Source organism: Desmodus rotundus, chromosome 9 (assembly GCF_022682495.2).
Source record: "Desmodus rotundus isolate HL8 chromosome 9, HLdesRot8A.1, whole genome shotgun sequence".
Classification (NCBI taxonomy): Eukaryota; Metazoa; Chordata; class Mammalia; order Chiroptera; family Phyllostomidae; genus Desmodus; species Desmodus rotundus.
In genome coordinates this window covers 109,683,099-109,703,441 of record NC_071395.1, presented here as the reverse complement: position 1 = coordinate 109,703,441, position 20,343 = coordinate 109,683,099, and the positions used below count along the sequence as shown (strand labels likewise).

General features: G+C 56.0%; 1 protein-coding gene across 1 annotated transcript; it reads right to left on the bottom strand.

Moving 5' to 3' along the window:
* Window positions 1-1,926: 1,926 nt before the first annotated feature.
* On the bottom strand, window positions 1,927-12,968 carry CDR2L (cerebellar degeneration related protein 2 like). Its single transcript, XM_024553904.4, has 5 exons — window positions 12,462-12,968; window positions 6,990-7,102; window positions 6,612-6,760; window positions 5,867-6,031; window positions 1,927-4,509 (listed from the first exon to the last, which is right to left on the bottom strand). The coding sequence occupies exons 1-5, from the start codon at window positions 12,538-12,540 to the stop codon at window positions 3,630-3,632; spliced, it is 1,386 nt and encodes a 461-aa protein (XP_024409672.1). The 5' UTR covers window positions 12,541-12,968; the 3' UTR covers window positions 1,927-3,629.
* Window positions 12,969-20,343: the final 7,375 nt, after the last annotated feature.

Here is a 20,343-nt window from a genome sequence, read left to right as displayed (position 1 = left end):
ATGAATAACACAGTCACCACCTTTCAGTCGTTGCTTTGAGCTGGGCTGCAGCCCTGTGCCTGACTCAGAATGATGGGAAAAGGAAGCTGCAGGTTTCCATGGCCCCAAATAAACACAGCCTGCTTGGGCCATCTGGCGCCCTGGATTCCGGGGCAGGAGGGGGGTAGAGGAGAGAATGACACAAGTTACCCTAGGGGGTGGGGGCAGGGAGAGCAGCTGCCAGGCTCCTTTCACCTGCTTCTGCGGTGAACCATCCAGAATAGAGGCCCTTCTGGGAGAAACAAGCCTGAGAGGTGCCACCTGTTCTCTTAAAAAGGTGGGCACAGAAGGCTAAAGCCAGCCTTCTTCCCCCTCCTTGGTCCTCCATAGACTGAGACGATACTTCAGAAAAGGAACATTCACAGAGGTGAGGAGACAGAGGAAGACAGGAGGAAGAATCATTCAGCCTTTCCTGGCAGCTGAGAAGCTCACAGGCACCAGCCCTTCTCAGTGGCCTGTGAGTTGGGGTACCACAGCCATGTAGGGGGTCCACAGGATTTCCCTTTCTTTTCTGGAGTGCCCTGGGCCAGAATGGTTCTTAAAACTCAACATTACATGGAAATAGGGAATGTGCAGTATTGCATAGTGGGATTGGGTCAGTTCTGGGTTCAAATATTTCTCTGTGCTCTTGAATTACTAACTTAACCTTTAAGCCTCAGGATCCCCATCAGAGAATAAAGGTTTTATAGCTGCCTGCCAGCGGGCAACAAAAATTGGCTGTTACTAGGGTGCTAAGTGCGTACAGGTTTTTTTTTTGAAGGAACTTCCTTTTACTTTCAGACACCTGATGGCTTTTATCTTCTTTTTTCTGCAGCACCGTCTGGGAAACCCAGTTGGACCAGCTCTGTTCCAGACCTTCTTTCCCTCTCCCGAGGGGCTGGGCCAGCAGCACGGAGCCTGGTGCCCCTGCTCCCGCCCTGGCATGGGTGGGCAAAGCTGCCCCCTTCTTCCTGAAGCTGCTTCCCTCTCAGCCTAGTTACCTGAAAACACGGCCAGGCTTTCAGCTCAGAGTTTGCTGGGAGGGTGCAGGCAGGTCTGTTTCCTGGGTCGTGGGAGGGGGACCAGTCCGTCTTACTCACCCAGTGTTCAGTCTTGGGGAAGGTTGGCAGTCTGGGAGAGGAGAGAAGCAGGGGAGAGACCTGGGGGAGGCAGCCCAGGAAGGACAAAATGGTGACAGGAAGGAAGAAGAGGCGGGGGGGGGGGGGGGGGCGGGAAATATATCCAATGGGGAATTCAAAAGGCACGAGAGAGAAGGGTGCCCCGGTACAAGTCACGACCCTGACAGCTGTTTGGGTGCCGTGTACTTAAAACCCGCATGCTGGTCATTGATTTAAAAAGCAGACACCACCAATTTGGGGCCCAGTTCTGGGCTCCCCACACCACACCGTCCTCACCTGCAGGGGCCAAGGGAGGTTGCTCCTGGCTCCTTCAGGGGTGGGGGGTGTTGGGGAGAGGTCCCTGAGCCAACCTCCAGATTTTGGAAGCTTTTCCTTGTGGGGATGGGATCCACAGAGCCTGCTGATTTTTCTCTGTGGAAGTGAGTGTGTGGAGAAGGCAGTGAGAAACTGAGCCCAAAGATTCAGGATTGTTTTCTTTGACTTCTGAAGTCGAAGCTGTTGGCAGGTGTGGGTTGGGAGGAGGGAACTGCAAACTCTGTCCAGCAAGGAGGGTCCACCCAGCGTAGGGCATCCTGCAAGGCGACACAGCCCTCGTGGCTGGTGCTCAGTAAACAGCTTCTGAGACCCACTCTTCAGCTCAATGGCTGCCAATGGCGGGAGCCTGGGGGCGCCGGGGAAGTGAGGTTCAGGAAGTCCACTCAGAGCTGTGTGATGAGAGGCAGGTGTGTGCTGCAGATAGAACCATGGTCCGGGGCCATTTCTGCTTTTACAATACTGGTGCATTTTTTTTTATTAAAGAAGAGAATAAAGCATTTGTAAATATATTTCTCTCATGTATACATCAAAGGTGATGCTGGTCGGCTGCTACAGAACTAGGAAACGAACAGGCAGGAGCCCCTCCCCCACCCCGATGCACCCCACCCCCTCCACCCGAGATGACAGAGACACATGGAGGGCTGGGAGCCGCCCAGCTCCAAAGGACAAAGGGTTCCAAGATGTGTGGCCGAAGGACTAGCCGACAGCTCTCATCACAGTGCCGCCTGGAGAGCAGGTTGGCACCTCTGGGGAGGTCAGGCGTGCGTATTAAGAAAACCCCTTTACCCCTTAGAAACGAGTAAGGCATGAAGGTGCCCCCTGGGCTCCCAGCACTGAGGCCAGGGCCACTGCCTTCACTGGGCTGTACAGCTGCTCCGATTTCTTGGGTCTCGGGATGGGGGGGGGGTGCGGCAGAAACTGGGAGCCCTGAAGGATTGCTGAGGGCAAGCTGGGGACCTTGGCATATCCTAGTTGAAGCTGGACTTTTTGAAGCCTTCACAATAGGTTGAACCCCAGCTGGGTCCTCAAGAGCCCCCTAGAAAGGCAGGTTAAGAGCAGGCATTTTATGGGAGGAAGGAGACATGCTCTCCCTCCTGGTCCCATTTTAATACTGTTTAGTGTGGGGAGAGTCTTGGGCCGTCCCCAGTGAAGGGGGGCAGCGGCAGAAGCTGGGACCACTGGCTTGTGGCACATGCCCGGCACATTCTGGGGGCAGCAGGTGTGACCTGTGGTGAGGTCAGCATGTGGTCAGCATGGGAGTGAATGAGACGTGTTATGGTCCCTGAGGTGGGGGCAGGCAGAGGCCAAACTTGATGAACTGCAAGCGGCGTGCAGAGATGGGGGCTCCCCACTGCCCAGACCCCTGGAAGGCTTAATGCCCAGAAGGCATTTCCAGGGCTGCAACCCAAGGAGGCTGGCTCTGGGGGCAGTGGTGCACGGCTTGTGTGTGGCTGCTGCGGGGGCTCTCTGTTCTGCTCCTCGGACTGGCTACAGATCTGCAGTGGGCTGAGGGTCTCCAGGGAGAAGGCCACCCTCACCAGGGCTGGAGTGGGGGACACTTGAGGCCAGGCTGAGGTGTTCTGCTCTACATGGCAGGGGCCATCTCTGACCTGGTGAGGACCCTGGGGGTGGGACAGCTGGTGCTAGGGGAAGGATGGTGTGTCATAGCTGGGGGAAAGCAGTGGGCGGTCCAGGCGACCCCAGGAACCTGCCACAGCTGGCTCTGGGGTCCCCCTTCAAGTGTTTCCAGTTGTGGCAAGGGGTCAGGGGGACCTTACATTGCAAACCTCTCAAAAAAAATGAAACCAAACTTTGAAAAAAAAGAAAAAAGCCAACTGGTCCAGAATGGCTCTTGGAAGCCTGGCAACAAATCTGGGGTCAGAAAGCCAGGGAAGGGGAGCGGGGCCGTTTGGCTTTGTATCTCGTAGCTGTGCCTTAGGCTGACACAGGGTCATGGAGGGTCCTGGGGCCAGGCTGTTAACATGTTGACCGCCTCCCACATCAGCAGGGAACTAGCTGGGTCCCCCACCTGCTCCCTGGGTTGGAGAGTGGCCCCCACTGGGTTATATTGCCGTGAAAAGGCTCCCTCGTTCACCAGAGGCAGTGTGGCCCAGGCATGAGGCACCCATGGCCTGACCCTGGGGGTGACCCCAAGGGTCACTTGCTGCTATGGGTCTTGACCTTGGTGGCGTTGATGTCGGCCTTGGTCTTCTGGATTCTGGAGAAGATCTCCTGGAAGAGCGCCTTGTACTCAGGCTGGCTCTGCTCTAGCCGCTTGTCCACGGCCTCCACGTGCTGGCTCAGGCTCTTCTCCATGGCCCTGGCCTCCCCCTGGCCCTCCTCACTGCCCCGCAGGTCCCTCCACGAGCTGTCCCGGGAGATGGGCCGCGAGGTCTGCACGCCAGCGTGCCGCACCCCGGCCCGGTGCTGCCGGCACTTGCTCAGCAGCTCCTCATACTTCTCGAGCAGCGCGTGGTATTGCTCGTCTACCTCCCGCAGGATGGACATGCCCCGCTTGCGCACACTGTTGGCATGCAGCGTGAGGTTGCCCGCGTGCCGGCTGGCTGGGTCTTTGGCCACGATGGCGTTGAGTGCCGTGTCGCTACAGCTCTTGCGCACAGAGTGGCCCGGGGAGGAGACACCATCCTGGGCGCCGAACTCATCCCCGATGCCTGGCTGGGGGTCATCAGCCTCAGGGGCCTGGGTGAGGGGTGCCAGTAGGGCCGCGGCCAGGTGATCCTCCTGGCCCAGCAGGTAGGTCTTCGCCTGCTTCATCTGCTGCAGCTCCAGCAGCTCAGCCTCCAGCTCCTGCACGCGAAGGCGGCAGCCCTCCATCTCGCACAGCTGCTGTTCCAGCTCCGAGTACTCCTGGAGTACAGCCGCGAACTCGCGCTCTGCCCGCTCCTTGCGCTGCCGCTCCTGGCTTACCTGGGAGCGCAGGACTCCCACCAAGGTCTGCAGACGTTCATTCTCCTGCTCCAGGGGCCTGGGGCTCAGATCCAGCGAGGAACTGTGTAGGCGGAAGGCATCCTCGCACCTGGGAGGGGGGGAGGGGCAGGCGGGCAGAGGGCTTTGGTCGTTGGCAAGGCCTGGGAGCCCAGCCCCGGACACTTACAACTTTCTAGTCCACTGGGCTGCATATTTTTTTGTCCCTCTCGATCCACTCCAGGCCCTTCTCCCTCTGCGCTTTGCCCTGGGAGGCAGACACCCCAATGGACTGCTTCAGCCAGGCTACCCGAGCTCAGTCAGTGGGGGCTCCGGGGATCCAAGAATGGGAGCAGACGCAGGCAGTGGGGATGCCTTCCCCAGGCTCCTTCCTGGTCAGTGCAGCATCCTCCATTGCTTCTAGGCTCCGGTAACCCCCCTGCCCCTGCCCTCTTGGGCTGAGGGATGGTAACAACTCCTCACTATGGGGTGCTACAGTGTCCCCCACCTCCCATTTTCCTATACCTGTCCACACCTCTGTATCGATCGCCCCTCAATTACTCTGTGTGAGGCACTGTCTCTTGCTAGGACCCTTACTGAAACACCAGGGCTGGATAACGAAGATGGGGTACACATACGCAACGAAAAACTACTCAGCCATAAAAGATGAAACACTGCCATTTGCGACAACATGGATAGAGGATACTATGGTAAGGAAATGAGTCAGTCAGAAAAAGCTAAGAATTATAGAGTTCACTCCCATAAGGGACATAAAACGAAACACACGGACACCAGCCCCCGTGTGGCAGTCACCAGGGGGCAGGGGTCGGGGGGGGGGGTAAATGGAAAAGGAGGCCAAACAGATGCTCACGGAAGATGATGTGACTTTGGTGGTGGGCACACAGCGCAGTTCCCACATCATGTATCATAGAAATGTACCCCCCAAACCTACATGATCTTATTAGCCAACGTCACCCCAATAACTTAATTTAAAATAATAAAAAGTCAACGTTTAAGAAAAAATAACCCATAAAAGAGGCCACATGTATTCTTATATTAAGAAGTCATGCCACTGGGTGTAATGGGGGCTGGAAGGGGCAGTGGCCAACCCCTCCCGGGCTGGAGCCCTGGCTTACTAACCAGGGGACCTTGGAAAGACGCACAACGTCTGGGGCTCACTTTCCTCATCTGTGCGGTGAGGACGGTAAAACACACCTTAGGGTGTTGCCACGATTATTAAGCCACTTAGCAGAGTCATGGGCACGGGGCCAGTAATCAGGAAACAGCAGCTGCTGACTGTTGTTAGCAGCAGGACTAGCCTCGCCGACAGCCTGGGCAGTGTACCAGGCCTTGCTCCCCCCGCTTCCCGGTGCCCACCCTCTCCTTGCTCCCCCCTTTGGCACTCCTGGGCACTTGGAGATGCCGTCCAAGGTCCAGGTCCTCTACCCACAAGGGGTGCCCTCACCTACCGGGGGCTGGTGCACAGCTCCTTGAGGCAGGGGAAAGTGTGGATGGTGCGCCTGCGTTCCCGCTTCTCCCGGCGCAGTCTCAGCTGTTCCAGGCCCCGAAGCTGCTCCACCTGGGCCTGCAGCTCCTCCACCTGGGCCTGCAGACGCTCAATGGTCTCCGTCAGCCTGAGGGTTGGGCAGGGGACAGGCATGGGAGGGACTTTCAGGAGACAGGGCCAGCCCTCCTCACTGCAGCCCTGGAGGGACATGGGGTTGGGGACAGATGGGCAACCCTGAGCCACGATGCCTGGTGCTGAGGCACCCACCCTTCTCCCACGCCTCCCAGGCAGGCCTGGCGCTGACCATTTCTCCTCTGCACTAGCTCACTTCCTTGTACCCCTCCTTATCACTTATCTCCCTGCATTGCAATTAGATATCTACACGCCTGCCTTCCCTCCTGGGCTGTGAGCTCCCAGAGTGGGACAGTGTCTTTGGATCCCCATCACTGTATCCCGGGTGCCCGAATAGAGCCTGGTGCATAGTTGCTGCTTACATGATTACGGCCTGAATGTTAAACCACCCCAAATCGACAAGAACAAACTCACTACTATCCCAGGTTCCCAGCCTGGGCTTCTGGGAGAAGGAGCAGCAGTCACACCCACCGGCACATACACCCACATGCACACCCAGTCCTGGGCATCTCACTGCCCGCCCTTCCTCCCCACGGTCCTCCGTCCCGGGCCCCGAACTCATCCCTAGCCCTCACCCATGGATCTTCTGCTGGGCGGCCTTACTCTCCAGCACCAGCTTCTGGTTGGTCAGCTCCAGGTCCCGGGCTGTCAGGTCCAGCTGCTCGTACACTTTGGCGTGCTGCTCGTTCATGTGCCGCAGCGTGTCCAGCTGCTTGGTCAGGTACTGGGGTTGGTAGGGGCGGGAAGGTGACTAACCTTTCGGAACAGGGGGAGGGAAAATGCCTCCACCCACTTCCAGGAACAGGTTCGCTTCGGGGCATTCATACACTGCAGAATCAGGGGAAAGGCCGTGGGGCAGGACTGCCTGGGACAGTCGTGCAAGCTGTGTCTTTTCCTAAGTTGCACAAAGGCGACTTGGTGGGGGGGACATGTGCAGGGCCCGAGGCACTCACCTCGATCTCCTGCACCTGCTCCTCGTTGGTGGCGTACATGTGCTGCAGGGACTCCTCCAGCTCCTTGTTCCTCTCCAGCAGCGTCTTCCCCAGCTCTGCGGCCAAATGCAAGTCTAGGAGGAGGGGCGGAGGGTGGGGGAAACAGTGAGCGGTGTGAGAAAGAAGCCAGAGGACCCCCATTCGTGCTCCGAGCATTCATTCAGAGCTGGGCCTTGGGGACCCCAAGACGCCCAGGACACAGGGGCTGCCCTTTGCACTGGCTGTGGCTTCTGCCTGGAATGGGCTCTCCCGGGACACTCTCAGGGCTCATCGCTCTCGGCCTTCAAGTCCGTGCTTAAATGTCACTTTCTCCAGGAGGCCTTTCCCCAACCATTGATTTAAAGTTGCACCTCTCCCACTCTGCATTCTCCCCCTGGCTTAATTTTTTCTCTTTGGCAGAAATCAGCATCTAACTTACCAAACAATTTGCTTATTTATCTTTTCATCTCCCCCCAGACTAATTGTAAGCTCACGGGGCAGGATTTTGCCTGTTGCCTTCACTGATATCTCCAGGCCACAGAACAGTACCTCGAACAGAGCAGGAGTACAAATCTGTCTTGAAAGAATGATAAGACCTAGGGGCCAAGTGCCCTGGGTAAGAAGTAAGGGAGATTCTTTGTCCCAGACACAGCAAGAGGCTCAGACAACGGGCAGCATTTGGGAGGGGTCACTAGGAGCTCACTGAGAGGCGGAGGGGGTAAGGGGCCTGCTGAGTATTCCAACTGGATGAGGCTTCAAAGCTCTTTGGCCTAACCTCCTTATTCTATGGATGACAGGCCAGAGCATGAAGAGTGACGTGCTCAAGGTCATCAGCTGAGTGATAGCCACACTGAAGGAATTCAGGTCTCCTCGCTCCTGTCTCCAGGAGCGTTTGGCCCTAGTGACCCGCGCCCCTCTCTGAAAGCCCCCTTTCCTGGGAAACAAACCGGGGTCTGCTTCCACATAGGGAGATGAGGTTCTAAAATAGCCAGAGTGCAGCCTCCAGGCCGGACCTAAGAGGGGGTGGGGGTGGGGATGGGGAGCCCTGTGTCCAGGTGTCACCCAGAGGAGCTCCCTGGTTGAGGAGCACAAAGCTGCTATCCCAGAGCAAAGCTGCAGTAGCAACAACTCAGCCTGGACAAACACAGCCACTGCCCTCAACACCCACCTTAGCCACTGTGCAAAATACTAGCTCATACAAATCGCAGACAAGAACCTTCAGCCTGCCCTGGCTGGTGTAGCTCAGTGTATTGAGCATGGGCTTTGAACCAAGGGGTCGCCAGTTCAATTCCCAGTCAGGGCACATGCCTGGGTTGCAGGCCAGGTCCCTGGTACAGGGCACGTGAGAGGCAACCACACATTGATAATCCTCTCCCTCTCATTCTCCTTCTCTTCACCTCTCTCTAAAAACAAATAAAGAAAATCTTTAAAAAAAAAAAAAAAGAACCTTCAGCCTTGAACAATTAACCTTCTGATGCTGCTGCCACGAAAATTAGCTACCTGACACCAACCTAGATGGGGAATGAGGGCACTTGCCGCACAAATGTATTAACTATATATATGGCAAGTCTACAAAGTGTGAAGTTTGACGTTAGGGTGGTGGATCTGCTGCCCCGTGTTATGCTGAGTGCTCGGTGGAAATCTAGGAGCCCAGCCAAACCACCTCTAGGACCATACTCATGGATGTTTTCTCCCTTGGGAACTGTCAGGTGGCCTGTGAAGAAGCCATTGCTACTGATGTCACCTGCCTTGGTGTCAGGGGCCAGGCTCTGTGGGTGGCCTGTGTGGCTCCCTTACAGCTTAACCTAGAGTCCAAGGCCACGGCTCAGAGGTGGAGCTAGGAATGGTCGTGAACACTGCACTTTCTGCTCATCCTCCTCCCAGGTGAGCATCTGAGCTGTGTGCACTCCTGCGGCTGGGGGCTAGGGCAGCTGAAGTCACACTACAAACCAGGGACATGGCCCTCTAGTGATTCAGGAATGGGGAAGAAGGGAACACAAGGGAAGCTCCTTGGGGAGGGGAAAATCTCAGGGATGGTCTCGGGGAAGCCCGATCACAGTGCAAGCTAAGCTGGTCAAAGCTGCCAGGAGGGATCACGAGGGAAGTACAGAAGCTGCACAGCTAGGACTGAGTAGAGCCAAGTGCTGGGGAAGGGACACCAGCGAACTGAGGGCTCCAGGGAGGGTGCAGCTCCCCGTGGAGCAGAGCAGGGGGGCGGCCTGGGAGTGCAACATGGGGTGAGCTAGAAGCCAGAGGGATGAATGGCCTGTCACAGCCAGATCACTGGACCGAGCCAGGGAAAGTACTGAGACTACCGGTACCTCCCCTTCCTGGACCCGGAGATTTCTGGGTCTCCTGCAGCAGGCTTCATCAGTTTCCCCCACAAATCAGCTGAGGTGCTGCCCAGGAGCAACGCCCCAGAAGCCTGAGAGGGCATGACTGGGAGACAGGGGTGTCTTTGAAAAGTAACGATGAAATCCCAGGGGTTGCCCCTGGCTGGGACCTGAGTGGGGCCCCAGACTCCGAAGCAGGGAGATGGGGAAGGGACAGGGAACAGGCACAGAGAAGGAGAGACAAACATCAGCGGGTGAGGGGAGCGAGGAGACCTGGCAGGGTGGCGGTTGTGCCACTGACAACCTACAAGGCATGAACTCCGGGTCCACAGAATTGGGGTCCAGTTACCTCCTCCCCTTGCCACACCAGAGCTCTCTGCTGAGGCTCAGACTCAAGGTCATGTGCCCAGGACTTCAAATATCTGACTCAGCAACCATCTCTCAGCCTGGGAAGTGGTACCCACAGGGCCTGCCAAGCCTGGTCTAAGATGGGGAGGCAGGCAGGAAGAGAAAGAGTGCCAGTGCTTAATAATTAATGGCATTTTCTATTTTTAGAGGTGCTGTGGCAGTGGGTGGAGGGAACACAGTGAGCATCGAGGACCTTGCTATTGGGATGGAACAGCATCAGAAAGTCAAATAGGATCTCTATGGCCAAGTTTTGGGAAGTGAAGTCAGGACCTGCTGTCATGGTGTTGGGGGACCAGGCTGGCTGTGCAAGCCGCTTGCTGGGCCACTCAGAGGCACGGAGGGAGCAGTTGGGCAGAGACTTGGGGAACTGGGTACAGGGAAGGAGGATGCAACAGGCACCTGATCCCCAGTGTGGCGGGGCTTTGGAGAATACTCACGCCACCATCCAGCTCTCCGTGCACGCCCCACAGGGATGGCACTGCAGCACCTGTGCCTGGGACTTCCTCCCACCCCAGCTCACACTCTATTTAAGTCCTACTTTCCAGCCACATGTGGTCTTACTGTGTTGCTCCATGCCTTGTACATGCGTCTCCTCCCCCCAGAACGCCTGCCTGCCTTCCTCTGCCCAGGGAGCGCCTTTTCAGCACCCGGCTCAGAGGGGCCTCTGTGGGAACCCTTCCGAATGAGCCTGCTGCAGCACCCCTGTGGCTCCACCACAGCTGCTAGTTTGATCTCCTTTCTGCCTCCCCTGCTGGAATGCGGCGTCCCCTGAGGGCAGAGATCACTCCCCAGGCTCAGCACACGCCCAGCCAGCAGACATTTGGTTTTTGGTGGAAAGCTCCAGCGTCTTCTGAGACTGTCTCATTTCTGGTGGCTGCGAGGGGAGCCTGAGGGAGGCTGACCACTGTAGGCCAGCCAGGCCAGAGCAGAGCGCTGGCTGGGCCCACCCCCGACCCTGGCCAAGTGGGCACCCAGCCCAGCCGGGAATTTGGACACCCCTCCCTCTCTCTGGGAGCAGCACATCTCCCATCCCACCCCTGATCCCTGGCTCCTTCCTCCCACATCTGGGCCGGCACAGGGCCAGAGACTTCCGGAGACGTGGTTAAGGGTGCAGAATAAAATGAGACAGCAACAAATCAGCATCTGTCTCCCGGAGGCCATTTCCCAGGCACTCAGCTTCCTGTCTTTCCTTCTGGGCCCACCTCTTCCATGAAGCCCTCTCACTGCACCCTGTCACCTACACTCAATTATAGGCCCACCTCCACCTGCCCAGGCCCACTTAGTAGACCAGGGGACCATAGTAGACCATAGTAGACCACTATGCCCAGTGCCCAGGATAGTGTCTGGCACTTAAGTGGAGCCTGATAGGTATTTGACAGAGGCAAAATCCGGGGGTGGGAGTAATGCCCAGGTTTGGGGAGGGGTTGTCACAGCCAGTATTGGGCATCTCACTCCAGGCAGGGTAGCCGAGGGTAGACTCCAGGCATAGAGTATGGCAGGGGACGGCCCAGCAACCCCAGTCCCACACTCGTTGCCCCAGAGGCTTTGGTTTCCCCACATTCTGGAGCACAAGGACCGAGCCTCATCTGCCAGCGAATCTGGCCACATGGGGATGTGGGTCAGAGGCAGGAAACAAAGGCTCCAGAATCGAGGTAGATGCTTCCCCAGAGGGCAAAGCCAGGCTTTGGGGACTATGGATGGAGCCCCAGAGCGGGAGTGTCAGCAACACACGGATCCAGACTGGTGTCCACACCTGTCCACTTGCGGGGGACAGTGGTCACTTCTCCTGGACACCCCTCCAGCCCTGACCACTCAAGAATGAGACGCTCTTGGGGGACGACAGGGTGGATTTGACTCCACTCTGGTAGGCCTTGGCCGTGACCCTCTAAGGCCTCCTCCTGTTTCCCGTCCTAACAGCCCGCCCCCTACTCGGAGTGATGTCACTTTGGCCACCTCATCACCAGCTTCTAACCCACTTCTACTCACCCTCTCTGCCCTCAGATGGAGCGGGGAGGTGGCTCCCTCTTTACTCAGGTTCTAAGCTGAACCCTTGCTCAGAATTCCCCAACCTGACCCCCTCCACAGCAAGCAGTTTGTGAGGGGGCCTGAGGGGAAGGACCAGGGGACCCCTCCCTCAGGAAGGCAGATGGATGACTCCCAATCTACGCTTCTCCCCCGCCAGGGTCCCGCAGCACCAGTCCCTCCCTGGGTGGAGGGGAAGGGAGCTGGGGAAACTTTCTGGGAGTATTAGAGCTCAGGAATTCTGGCAGGGAAGGAAGGGTGTCGGGGATTTGGGGTCAGTCTCCCCCTCCCCCCACACTCCACCCCTCCCAGGAAAACAACCAAGGAGCCACCTCCCGGCCTCCAAGGACTTCCAGTCAGGACTCCAGGCCCCCGACAACATCAGGGGCCCCTGCGCAGTTCCCGCCTGTAAGTTGGGGTGGGCGAGCTGGGTGAACACGTACGCCCCTGCCCTTCGGGAAAGAGGAAGAGCGGTCCCCCGACTTTTGCAGGTCTCCGCGGGCCCGGTCCGGGGTTTCCCGGGCAGCACGCCGGTTCTGTCCACCTCCTCCTCCTACACACACATCACCCCTCGGAGTCCGGCTCGCGGGGTCCGGCCCAGCCCTCCCGGGGTTGACACCGCCCAACAATGGAGCAGCGGACCGGGGTCGCGGGTCGCACTCCGCTTTCCCGCCCCCTCCTCCGTGCTCACCCTGCTCCAGGTCCTGCTGGTCGTACCAGGGCTCCTCTTCCTCTGCGGAGAAGTCCTCCATCCCCGCGGCCCTCCGCATGGCCCCGCGGGCGGCGGGCGGGCGCTGCGGCGGCGCGGTTCAGAGCCGGGGTGCGGGGCCCGGGACAATGCGGCGGAGGCGGGCCGGGTCTTCCGCGTCGCGGACTCCGGCTGCAGCGCCCCGGCCCGCGCCGCGCCCCTCCGCCATCGGCCGCTAGCCGGGCGCCCGCACTAGGCTGACTCGCCGCGGCGGTCTGGCCCGGCCGGGGTCGTGCGGAGCCCGGCACTCAGAGCGGCGGCGGCACAAAGGGTGGAGGGGAGGGGACGGCGGGCGGTTCAGCGACAAGAAGGGCCCGGGCCCGCCGGCAGGTCTGAGGCGCTAAAAGTGCGCGTGTGCCACGGCGGACGCCCCCCGCCCGGCTCCGGCCCGCGCTGCCCCCTGCCCGCCCGGCGGCACCCGGAGCCGCGGCTGCATCCCGGCAGGGTTCGCCTGGCGTTTCCCCAACCGCCCAGCGCTTCCCCAACAGCCCGCTCACGGGGTGGGGCTGGACACCGCTGGCCAATCAGAGGATGTATGCAAAGCTGGGGGCGGGGCCGAGGGCGGGATCTCCCTAATGCCCTGGTTTGGCTTCTGATCAACACGCCCCTTCCCTTCCGGAAGACCTTCTTCACTTTAGGGCTCACTGGGTGAAATTATTTTATTTTGTTTACCTGTTGTCGTGTTTTTTTCCGCTGCGGGTCTCCTGAAAGCAGGGAACTTACCTTTTGTTCACGTTGGTTCCTCAATGCCTAGAACAGGCAGGGTTCTTGATAGCCTCTTGATACCTTCTATGGACAGACACTCTGAATCAATGTTCATTCACATTTACCTTTAAGAAGTTGAGTGTTTAAATGTCTGTGGCCAGAAACCTCGGGCCAGGAGTGAGATCCATATCCTATATCAATTATTCCCATTAAAATCAAATACAGTTGTACCTCTCCAAGCATTCTTTCCTGAAGGGAGTTTTCAGACTCAAGCATTCATGTATCTCATTTTTATTAGGACCCACTATGTGCTGTTACTGTTGAAGTACCCTGAGTATATTCAACTGAAAATACGTGGCAAATATATCCGACAAAGGACTTGTATCCAGAGTATAGAAAGAACACCTGCAAACCACAAGAAAAAGAAAGACAACTCAGGGCAAAGTTGGGTAAAAGACTTGACGAGGAATTTCGTATGTGACCAGAATGACCCAATAAATATGTGACAAGGTGTTCAACTTCTTTAGACGGATCAACACCTGTAGGGAGAGAAGGAAGCAGGGTCAAAAGAAGGAAAAGTTGGGTTAAGACGTGGCCTCAACGAAGCCTCCATTGGTTTCTGGAAAGCTCTGAATCTGGGATGACCCATCAAAGTTATTCCAAGTGGCAGTGTGGAGGGGGGTCTTTACATTTGCCCCCCACCTCACTACACACACATAGTAACCAGTCACTGAATGGGTGCAGGCTGCTGCTGGGAAGCGGTGTGACAGTGGGCAAGGAGCTCTTTCTAGTTTCTCTCTTCTCAGAGAGTGCCGACTCTGTGTCCAGCAGCTGGGAGAACAGGTCCTCCCGTCCTGAGGGAAAGTCTGGGTGACGCACCACAGCATCCGCTATGAATGCACACCCTATAACCCAGCAATTCCTGTATACGTGCAACAGAAACATGTACATATGTTGGCCAAAAGACATGTACACAAATGTTTACAGTACTGTTCATAGTAATAGTGTAAGCTAGAAACAACCCGAATGTCCATCCGTAGTTGAATAAAATGTGATATATTCACGCAATGGATTATTATAGAGCACAAATAAAATGTTGAATGAGAGACACCAGACACAAAGAGTAAGTACTTGTATTTACTATTGTTTCTGTAACAAATACCCCAAATGTAGAGTCTTGAAACAACAAGTCAACAAGTCAAATTTGTTATCATACTGCTCTGTACGTTAGAAGTCTGACATGGTCTCAGTGGCTGAAATCGAGGCATCCAGAAGGCTGAGTTCCCCTGGAGGCTCCAGGAGAGAGTCTATTCCCCTGCCTCTTTCACCATTTAGAGGCTTCCCACGTTCCTCGGCTCCGGTCTCCCTTCCTCCATCTCCAAAGCATCAGCAGCAGGTCAAATCCCCCTTACACTGCCTCACTCTGACCTCTTCTGCCCTTCTTCCACTTTTAAAGACATTTGGGGCCCTGGCTGGCGTGGCTCAGCTGATCGAGCAACGGCTGAAAGGTCACCGGTTTGGTTCCCAGTCAGGGCACATGCCTGGGTTGCAGGCCGGTACAACCGATCGATGCACCTCTCACACACTGGTGTTTCTTTCCCTTTTTCTCCCTCCTTGTCTCTCCAAAATAAGTAAGTAAGTAAATAAATAAATCAAATCTTTAAAACAAACAAAGACATCTAGGATTACATGGGGCCCAGCTGGATAATAACCCAGCATAATCTCCCCAACTCAAGGTCCTCCACTTAATCACATCTGTAAAGTCCCATTTGCCATGTAATGTAACGTATTCAAAGACTCTGAGATTAGGATGTGGACACCTTGGGGGAATATGATTCCATTTACATAAAGTTTATAACAGGCAAAAATGAATCTAATTGGGATAGTGTTTGACCTTGGGGAGTCACGTGGGGAACTCTGAGGTGCAGGGAGTGTTTCATTTCTTCATCTCGGTGCTGGTTACACAGGTGTGTTCAGTAGTGAAAACCATTGATATGCACACTTGTGATGTGTACACTTCTCTGAATACGTTATATTTCAACGAGATAGTTAAGAAGAAAAGCAAGAAGATGAGTATGGAGTTTTCTTCAATGGTCTAAAGGGAGGGACGGTGGGATGGACAAGGCTGGTGGCAGTGGACATGGAGCGAGATGAAATATATTTTGCGTGTAGAACCAAGATGTTCAGATGAATTGTCTAAAGAATCGGAGTGACCGCTCAGATTTCTGGCTCTAGTAACAGGGCGGTGGTGATGTCATTTACTGAGATGGGGACAAAATGAGTCTAATGGACAACCAGGTTGGGGGTGCTGAGTTCCAGAGGGACCTGGTCAGGGCCCCAAGCCCACCAAGTTCCCCTCTGCACTTGGTCATTTCTTCAATCTGCAGCTCTGTGGAAATGTAACTACAGGAGACAGGGCTTCCCCGCAGGGAGTGTAGGAAGCCCCAGAGGACAAGCAGGGGTGATGGGCTGAGGGAGGGGGCCTTGGCAGTGAAGATGCTAGCAGGGCCGCCCTCTTGCCTGGGCAATGAAAGGCAGCCCCCAAGCTGAAGATTCACCTCCAGCCCCTGGAGCTAAGGCTGTTTTCACCGATGAGGTTAGAAGACACCCAGCTGCTGGGTCATTCTTCAGCCTTTGGCCTTTACGGCACTGACTACACCCTCAGCATGGCTCTGCCCAAATACTCTCCTTTCCTGTAACCTCCCTCCCTGTGCCCCAGTCCAGGAGTATTGCCTGGCAGGGACAAGCATGTCACAAAGGCTGGATTCTCATTGCTGCCCAAGTACTACACAGGGGGATTCAGGCTGGACTCCCCTAGGACCCTAGGTCCCATGAGGCTGGCGTCGGGTGGGGGCTGGCTGAAGCTGGGCCACCAACTCTGCCAGGGTGGTTGAGCCTCAGTGACCGCTTCTGCAGGGGACAGAGAGTGGAAACCCAGGTGCCGCAGAGAGCTGTGGGCAGCTGAGGGACGGGCTTCCTGCTGTAGACGGGGCCTGTGCTGGGCCCTTTGCCCAGTTTGGTTCATGGGAATCCCAGGATCCTTGCCCAGAGGGGTCACCCTTTATATCTTTGGGGCAGACTCGATGTTTTCTGAACTATTGCGTGGGGAGGAAAATCAGATCTGCTTTTGAAGAAGGAAGTTCCTTTGCCTTCCTGAGCTACCAGCCAAAAAGCCTTGGGGTTCACTTCAGGCCTTTCCCCCTAAACAGAGTATAGAGTAGGCTGATGGCAGGGACCTATCCGCGACCTGACGGTGGCCACCCCAGAGCCTGGTGCCTCCTCCGTGTGTCAGGCAGGCCTGTTTCACGGTGTTCCTTGTCAGCGGCGTCAAGAGGCAGCGTTGGTGGACCCACTGTCTCCTAAGCCTTGGGCAGTAGGATTCCCCTGGGGTCAGTGTCACACCTGGGGCGACCAGGGGCGCTTCCCCAGTTCCCAGCCCAGGAGCTCCCTCCGGAGCGCAAGCCCAGATCCCAGAGGTGGGACAAGAGCACAGACTTGACCCGGCTGGGGCGGGGGCGGGGGCGGGGGCGTGGTTGGGGTGGGGTGGGGAGGCTCGGAGCTGGATGCAATCATGCAGACGCCTTCCAGGCAGGGTCCGCTAGGGACCCCGATGAGACAGCGCGCGGGCACAGTCACCACTGCCCACTCCGAAGCCCAGCCTACCGGAAATGACGACGCAGGCAGTGCTGACGTTAGAGGGTCTCGGGTCACTCCCAGTCACGCGAGTCACACTGGGGGAGGGTCAGGGTGCCCAGCAGCGCCTCTGGGCCTTCGGGCTTCCCCCCACACCCCTCAACACTGTGTACCTTAGGTTGAGGTCAAGGGATCAGGCGGCACCAGGACACCTTCCTCTGGTGTCCACACCCCTGGAGGCTGAGCAGCCGCCCTCCCTGTCCTCAGGCGTTACAGCTCTGGGCACCCGCTGCACTGAGCGCTCTGGACCCACCCGGCCCGTCCTCCAGTCTGAGGTCAGCGCCTGGCAGGGTATGCGCTTAACACATTTGAATGAGTGAGGTCATCTGGTGTCCCTTCCTTCTCCCCATAAACCATGTGGGTCTGTCCCAGACCAGATTCTCACAGCCCCTGCGGTCTGGAAGCGCTTCCATTCCCTACGTCCTCTTCAAGTCCCTGCAGTTAACCCCCCAGGCCTGTCCTGTAGGAAGTGTGTGCTGAGCGTCCTCCTGTGGCCTCACCCTGCTCCTTCAGAGCCACCGCAGGGGGTTGCTGGGGGATTCTGCGAGTTAACACAGACCTAGGGCTCGGGGTATGCCCACACCAGCGAGTGTTTGCCTTTCGGGTCATTTTTATTGTAGCGTTTTTTACCTGGAGGATCTATTCGTCGCCCACAGCTACCCCTCTTCTGACAGGGTTCCTGGGGAGGTCTGTCCCGGGACCTTACCGTTCTAGTACAGGGCGGTGAGGCTCTCAGCGAAGGCCGGAGCCATGGGCCTAAGAGACCTGTGGAGAAGCTCCCACTGTGTCTCGCGTGCCCGCTTCCCAGTATGCACGGGGCCCATCTGTCAGGCACGTAGCAGTCCCCAGGGGCTGGACAAAGGAATGCGCTAATGCCAGCAGCACGACCACGTCCCTTGGCCCTTGGTCATCCTTCTCCACCCCGGCTCAGATCCACCTGCCCCACCTGAAAGGCTCCCAAATGTACTAAAGAAACGAATCTGAGGAACAGGTGGTGAATGTACCAGTCCTACTGACTGACGTGGACACCCAAAGTGGCCCCATCTCCTATGATGGCCCAGGAGTTACCTACACTCACGTATCCAGGGCTGGGTTCCGGGACTGTGTGCCGGGGGTGGGTGCCAGTGCCAGTTGCCGGGGCTGCAGGGAACAAGACCGATCCAGACTCTGCTCACATGAATATTGCATTTCACTAGGCAAGAGAAACATAAACCAAATAAAAAGACAGAAATATTTTAAATGGGGGGGGGTAACGTTTCCGGCAAAATCAGGGGCTGGAATAACAACAGCTGGGGTTGGGAAATCTGTCAGAAGTGGCTTTAAAGATAAGACCCCAAGGATGCGCAGGGGACAGGCCCATGAATGATGGGAGGAAGGATGTCCCAGGCAGAAGAAACCACCTGTGCAGAGATCCTGGGCAGGGAGAGCTTGGGGTCCTGAGGAAGCGTGGCGAGGTCAGTGTGTGGAGCTGGAGGGCCCCGGGGGGAGGGCAGCAGATGGGCAGTGCAGGGAACCGTGCAGCCCGGAAGAAACTCTTCCCAACGAAGGGCTCTGAGGTGTTTCCCGTTGGGGAGTGCTATGAGCTGCATTTCACAGCCACTCCCGGCTGTTCTGCAGGGTGCAGGCTGCTGTAGATGGGACATGCTGGGGGCCCTGGTGAGGTGAGGGGGTGTCAGCAGAAATGAGGGAGGTAGTGAATATAACATCTATGTTTGAGGAGTAACATCAGGACGTGGTGATGGTTGGACATGGCGTGACAAGAGGTGATGCTGACTTCTGGCTTGACTACCTGGGAGGTGCCATTTACTGAGATGAGAAGACTTAGAGACGAAGGTTGGGAGAGAATGATGGGGCTTGGAGGGACGAAGTGTGGAGAAGAGAATCACCCACAATGTGGAAGTTTTAAACATGGTGCCATCTTCTTTGGTGCTTCTTTCTGGGGGTAGGGTATTGGTCCTCTCCGCTGGAGTCCAGTGGACTTGTGATTGCTTTGACCAGTAGAGTATGGTAGAAGTGACTTTATATGTGATTATTCCCAGGCTAGCTACTAAATGCCATGAAGCTGCTTTTTCTCCTCCTCCCCCTCCTCCTCCTCCTCCCCCTTCTTCCTCTTCTTCTTCTCTTCCTCCTCCTCTCTTTCTCTCTCTCGGGCACCCCCTCTTTTGTACCCTTTGGGACACTCACTGTAAGAGCCCAGGGCCTTGCTGTGAGAGGCCCAGGCCATGCAGGAGACCCACTTTGATGATTCCAGATTCAGCCCCAGCTGAGCCCAGGCTTTGAGTCCTCCCAAGATGCCAGATGCCAGATATGGGAGTGAAGAAGCCCCCAGATGGTTCCAGCACCCAGCTGTGCTGAGTTAACCCCTCCCCTAGCTATTCTAGTCTTCCCAGCTGAGACTCTGGACATTGTGGAGCAGACACAAGCCACTTCAGCTGGGCCCTGCCTGAATTACTGACCACCGAATTTACAATAAATGTTTATTGTTTTACATCAAATTTGGTGGGGAGAGGCAGCAACAGTACCTAGAACATGCATCAAATTGACAGTCAGGGTTCCACATCGCCAACATCACCTGCATCCTTCGGGTGATTATGAATGAAATTACTACCAGCGTTACACATGTTTTTGTGTGTGTGAATCTCTGTCTTCGTTTCTTCTGGGTAAATACCCACAAGTGGAATTACAGAGTTATATAGTAATTGTGTATTTAACTTTATAAGAAAATATAAGTGCTCCCCATCCAAGCCGGTATTTGGCATGTCAGAGGTCCCCCCTCCCCATCCTAATAGGTATATAATGGTTACCATAGTGTGGTTTCAATTTGCATCTCTCTAATGATTAAGACTCAGAGTTTTTAATGTCACTCTGGGCTGGGCTAGAATTGGGTGATTTGCAGAGTGGACTGGATTTTGTTTGAAATGCCAGATAAAGGCGCCATTCATTCATTATCTCAGGAGCAATCAGAAAAGCCACAAGCCTGCCCAGGATTCGTCCAGGGCAGGGAAAACACATCTCCGGAGCCAGGAGAGAGCTATCCTGCGCAGGCTGCTGATTCGGTAACAGCTTGACACCCTGTCCCCCTCCTTCCTACTTCCACACCTGTCCTACTTCACCTTTGTGCAATCTCTTTGCTGCCTACATGGTACATCCCTCATGTTGCTTACCTGCTTAGGAATTCCTATTTAAGCTACATGTCACCTCCTTTCGAAGCATCCAGGATTTCCAGAAGCTTCCAGACATAGCATGCAAGATGATGTTGTGGAAAAAGTCCAACCTCTTTGGGGTTGAGTTGGATTTTTAAAATTTTGGCCTTGTTCCTTACTAGTTGTGTGACTTTGAGCACATAACTGAAATGTTTTGCGCCTCAGTTTTCCCAAGTGTAAAATGTGGATAAATAGATACCTCAGAAGTAGGTTTTTGTTGTTAG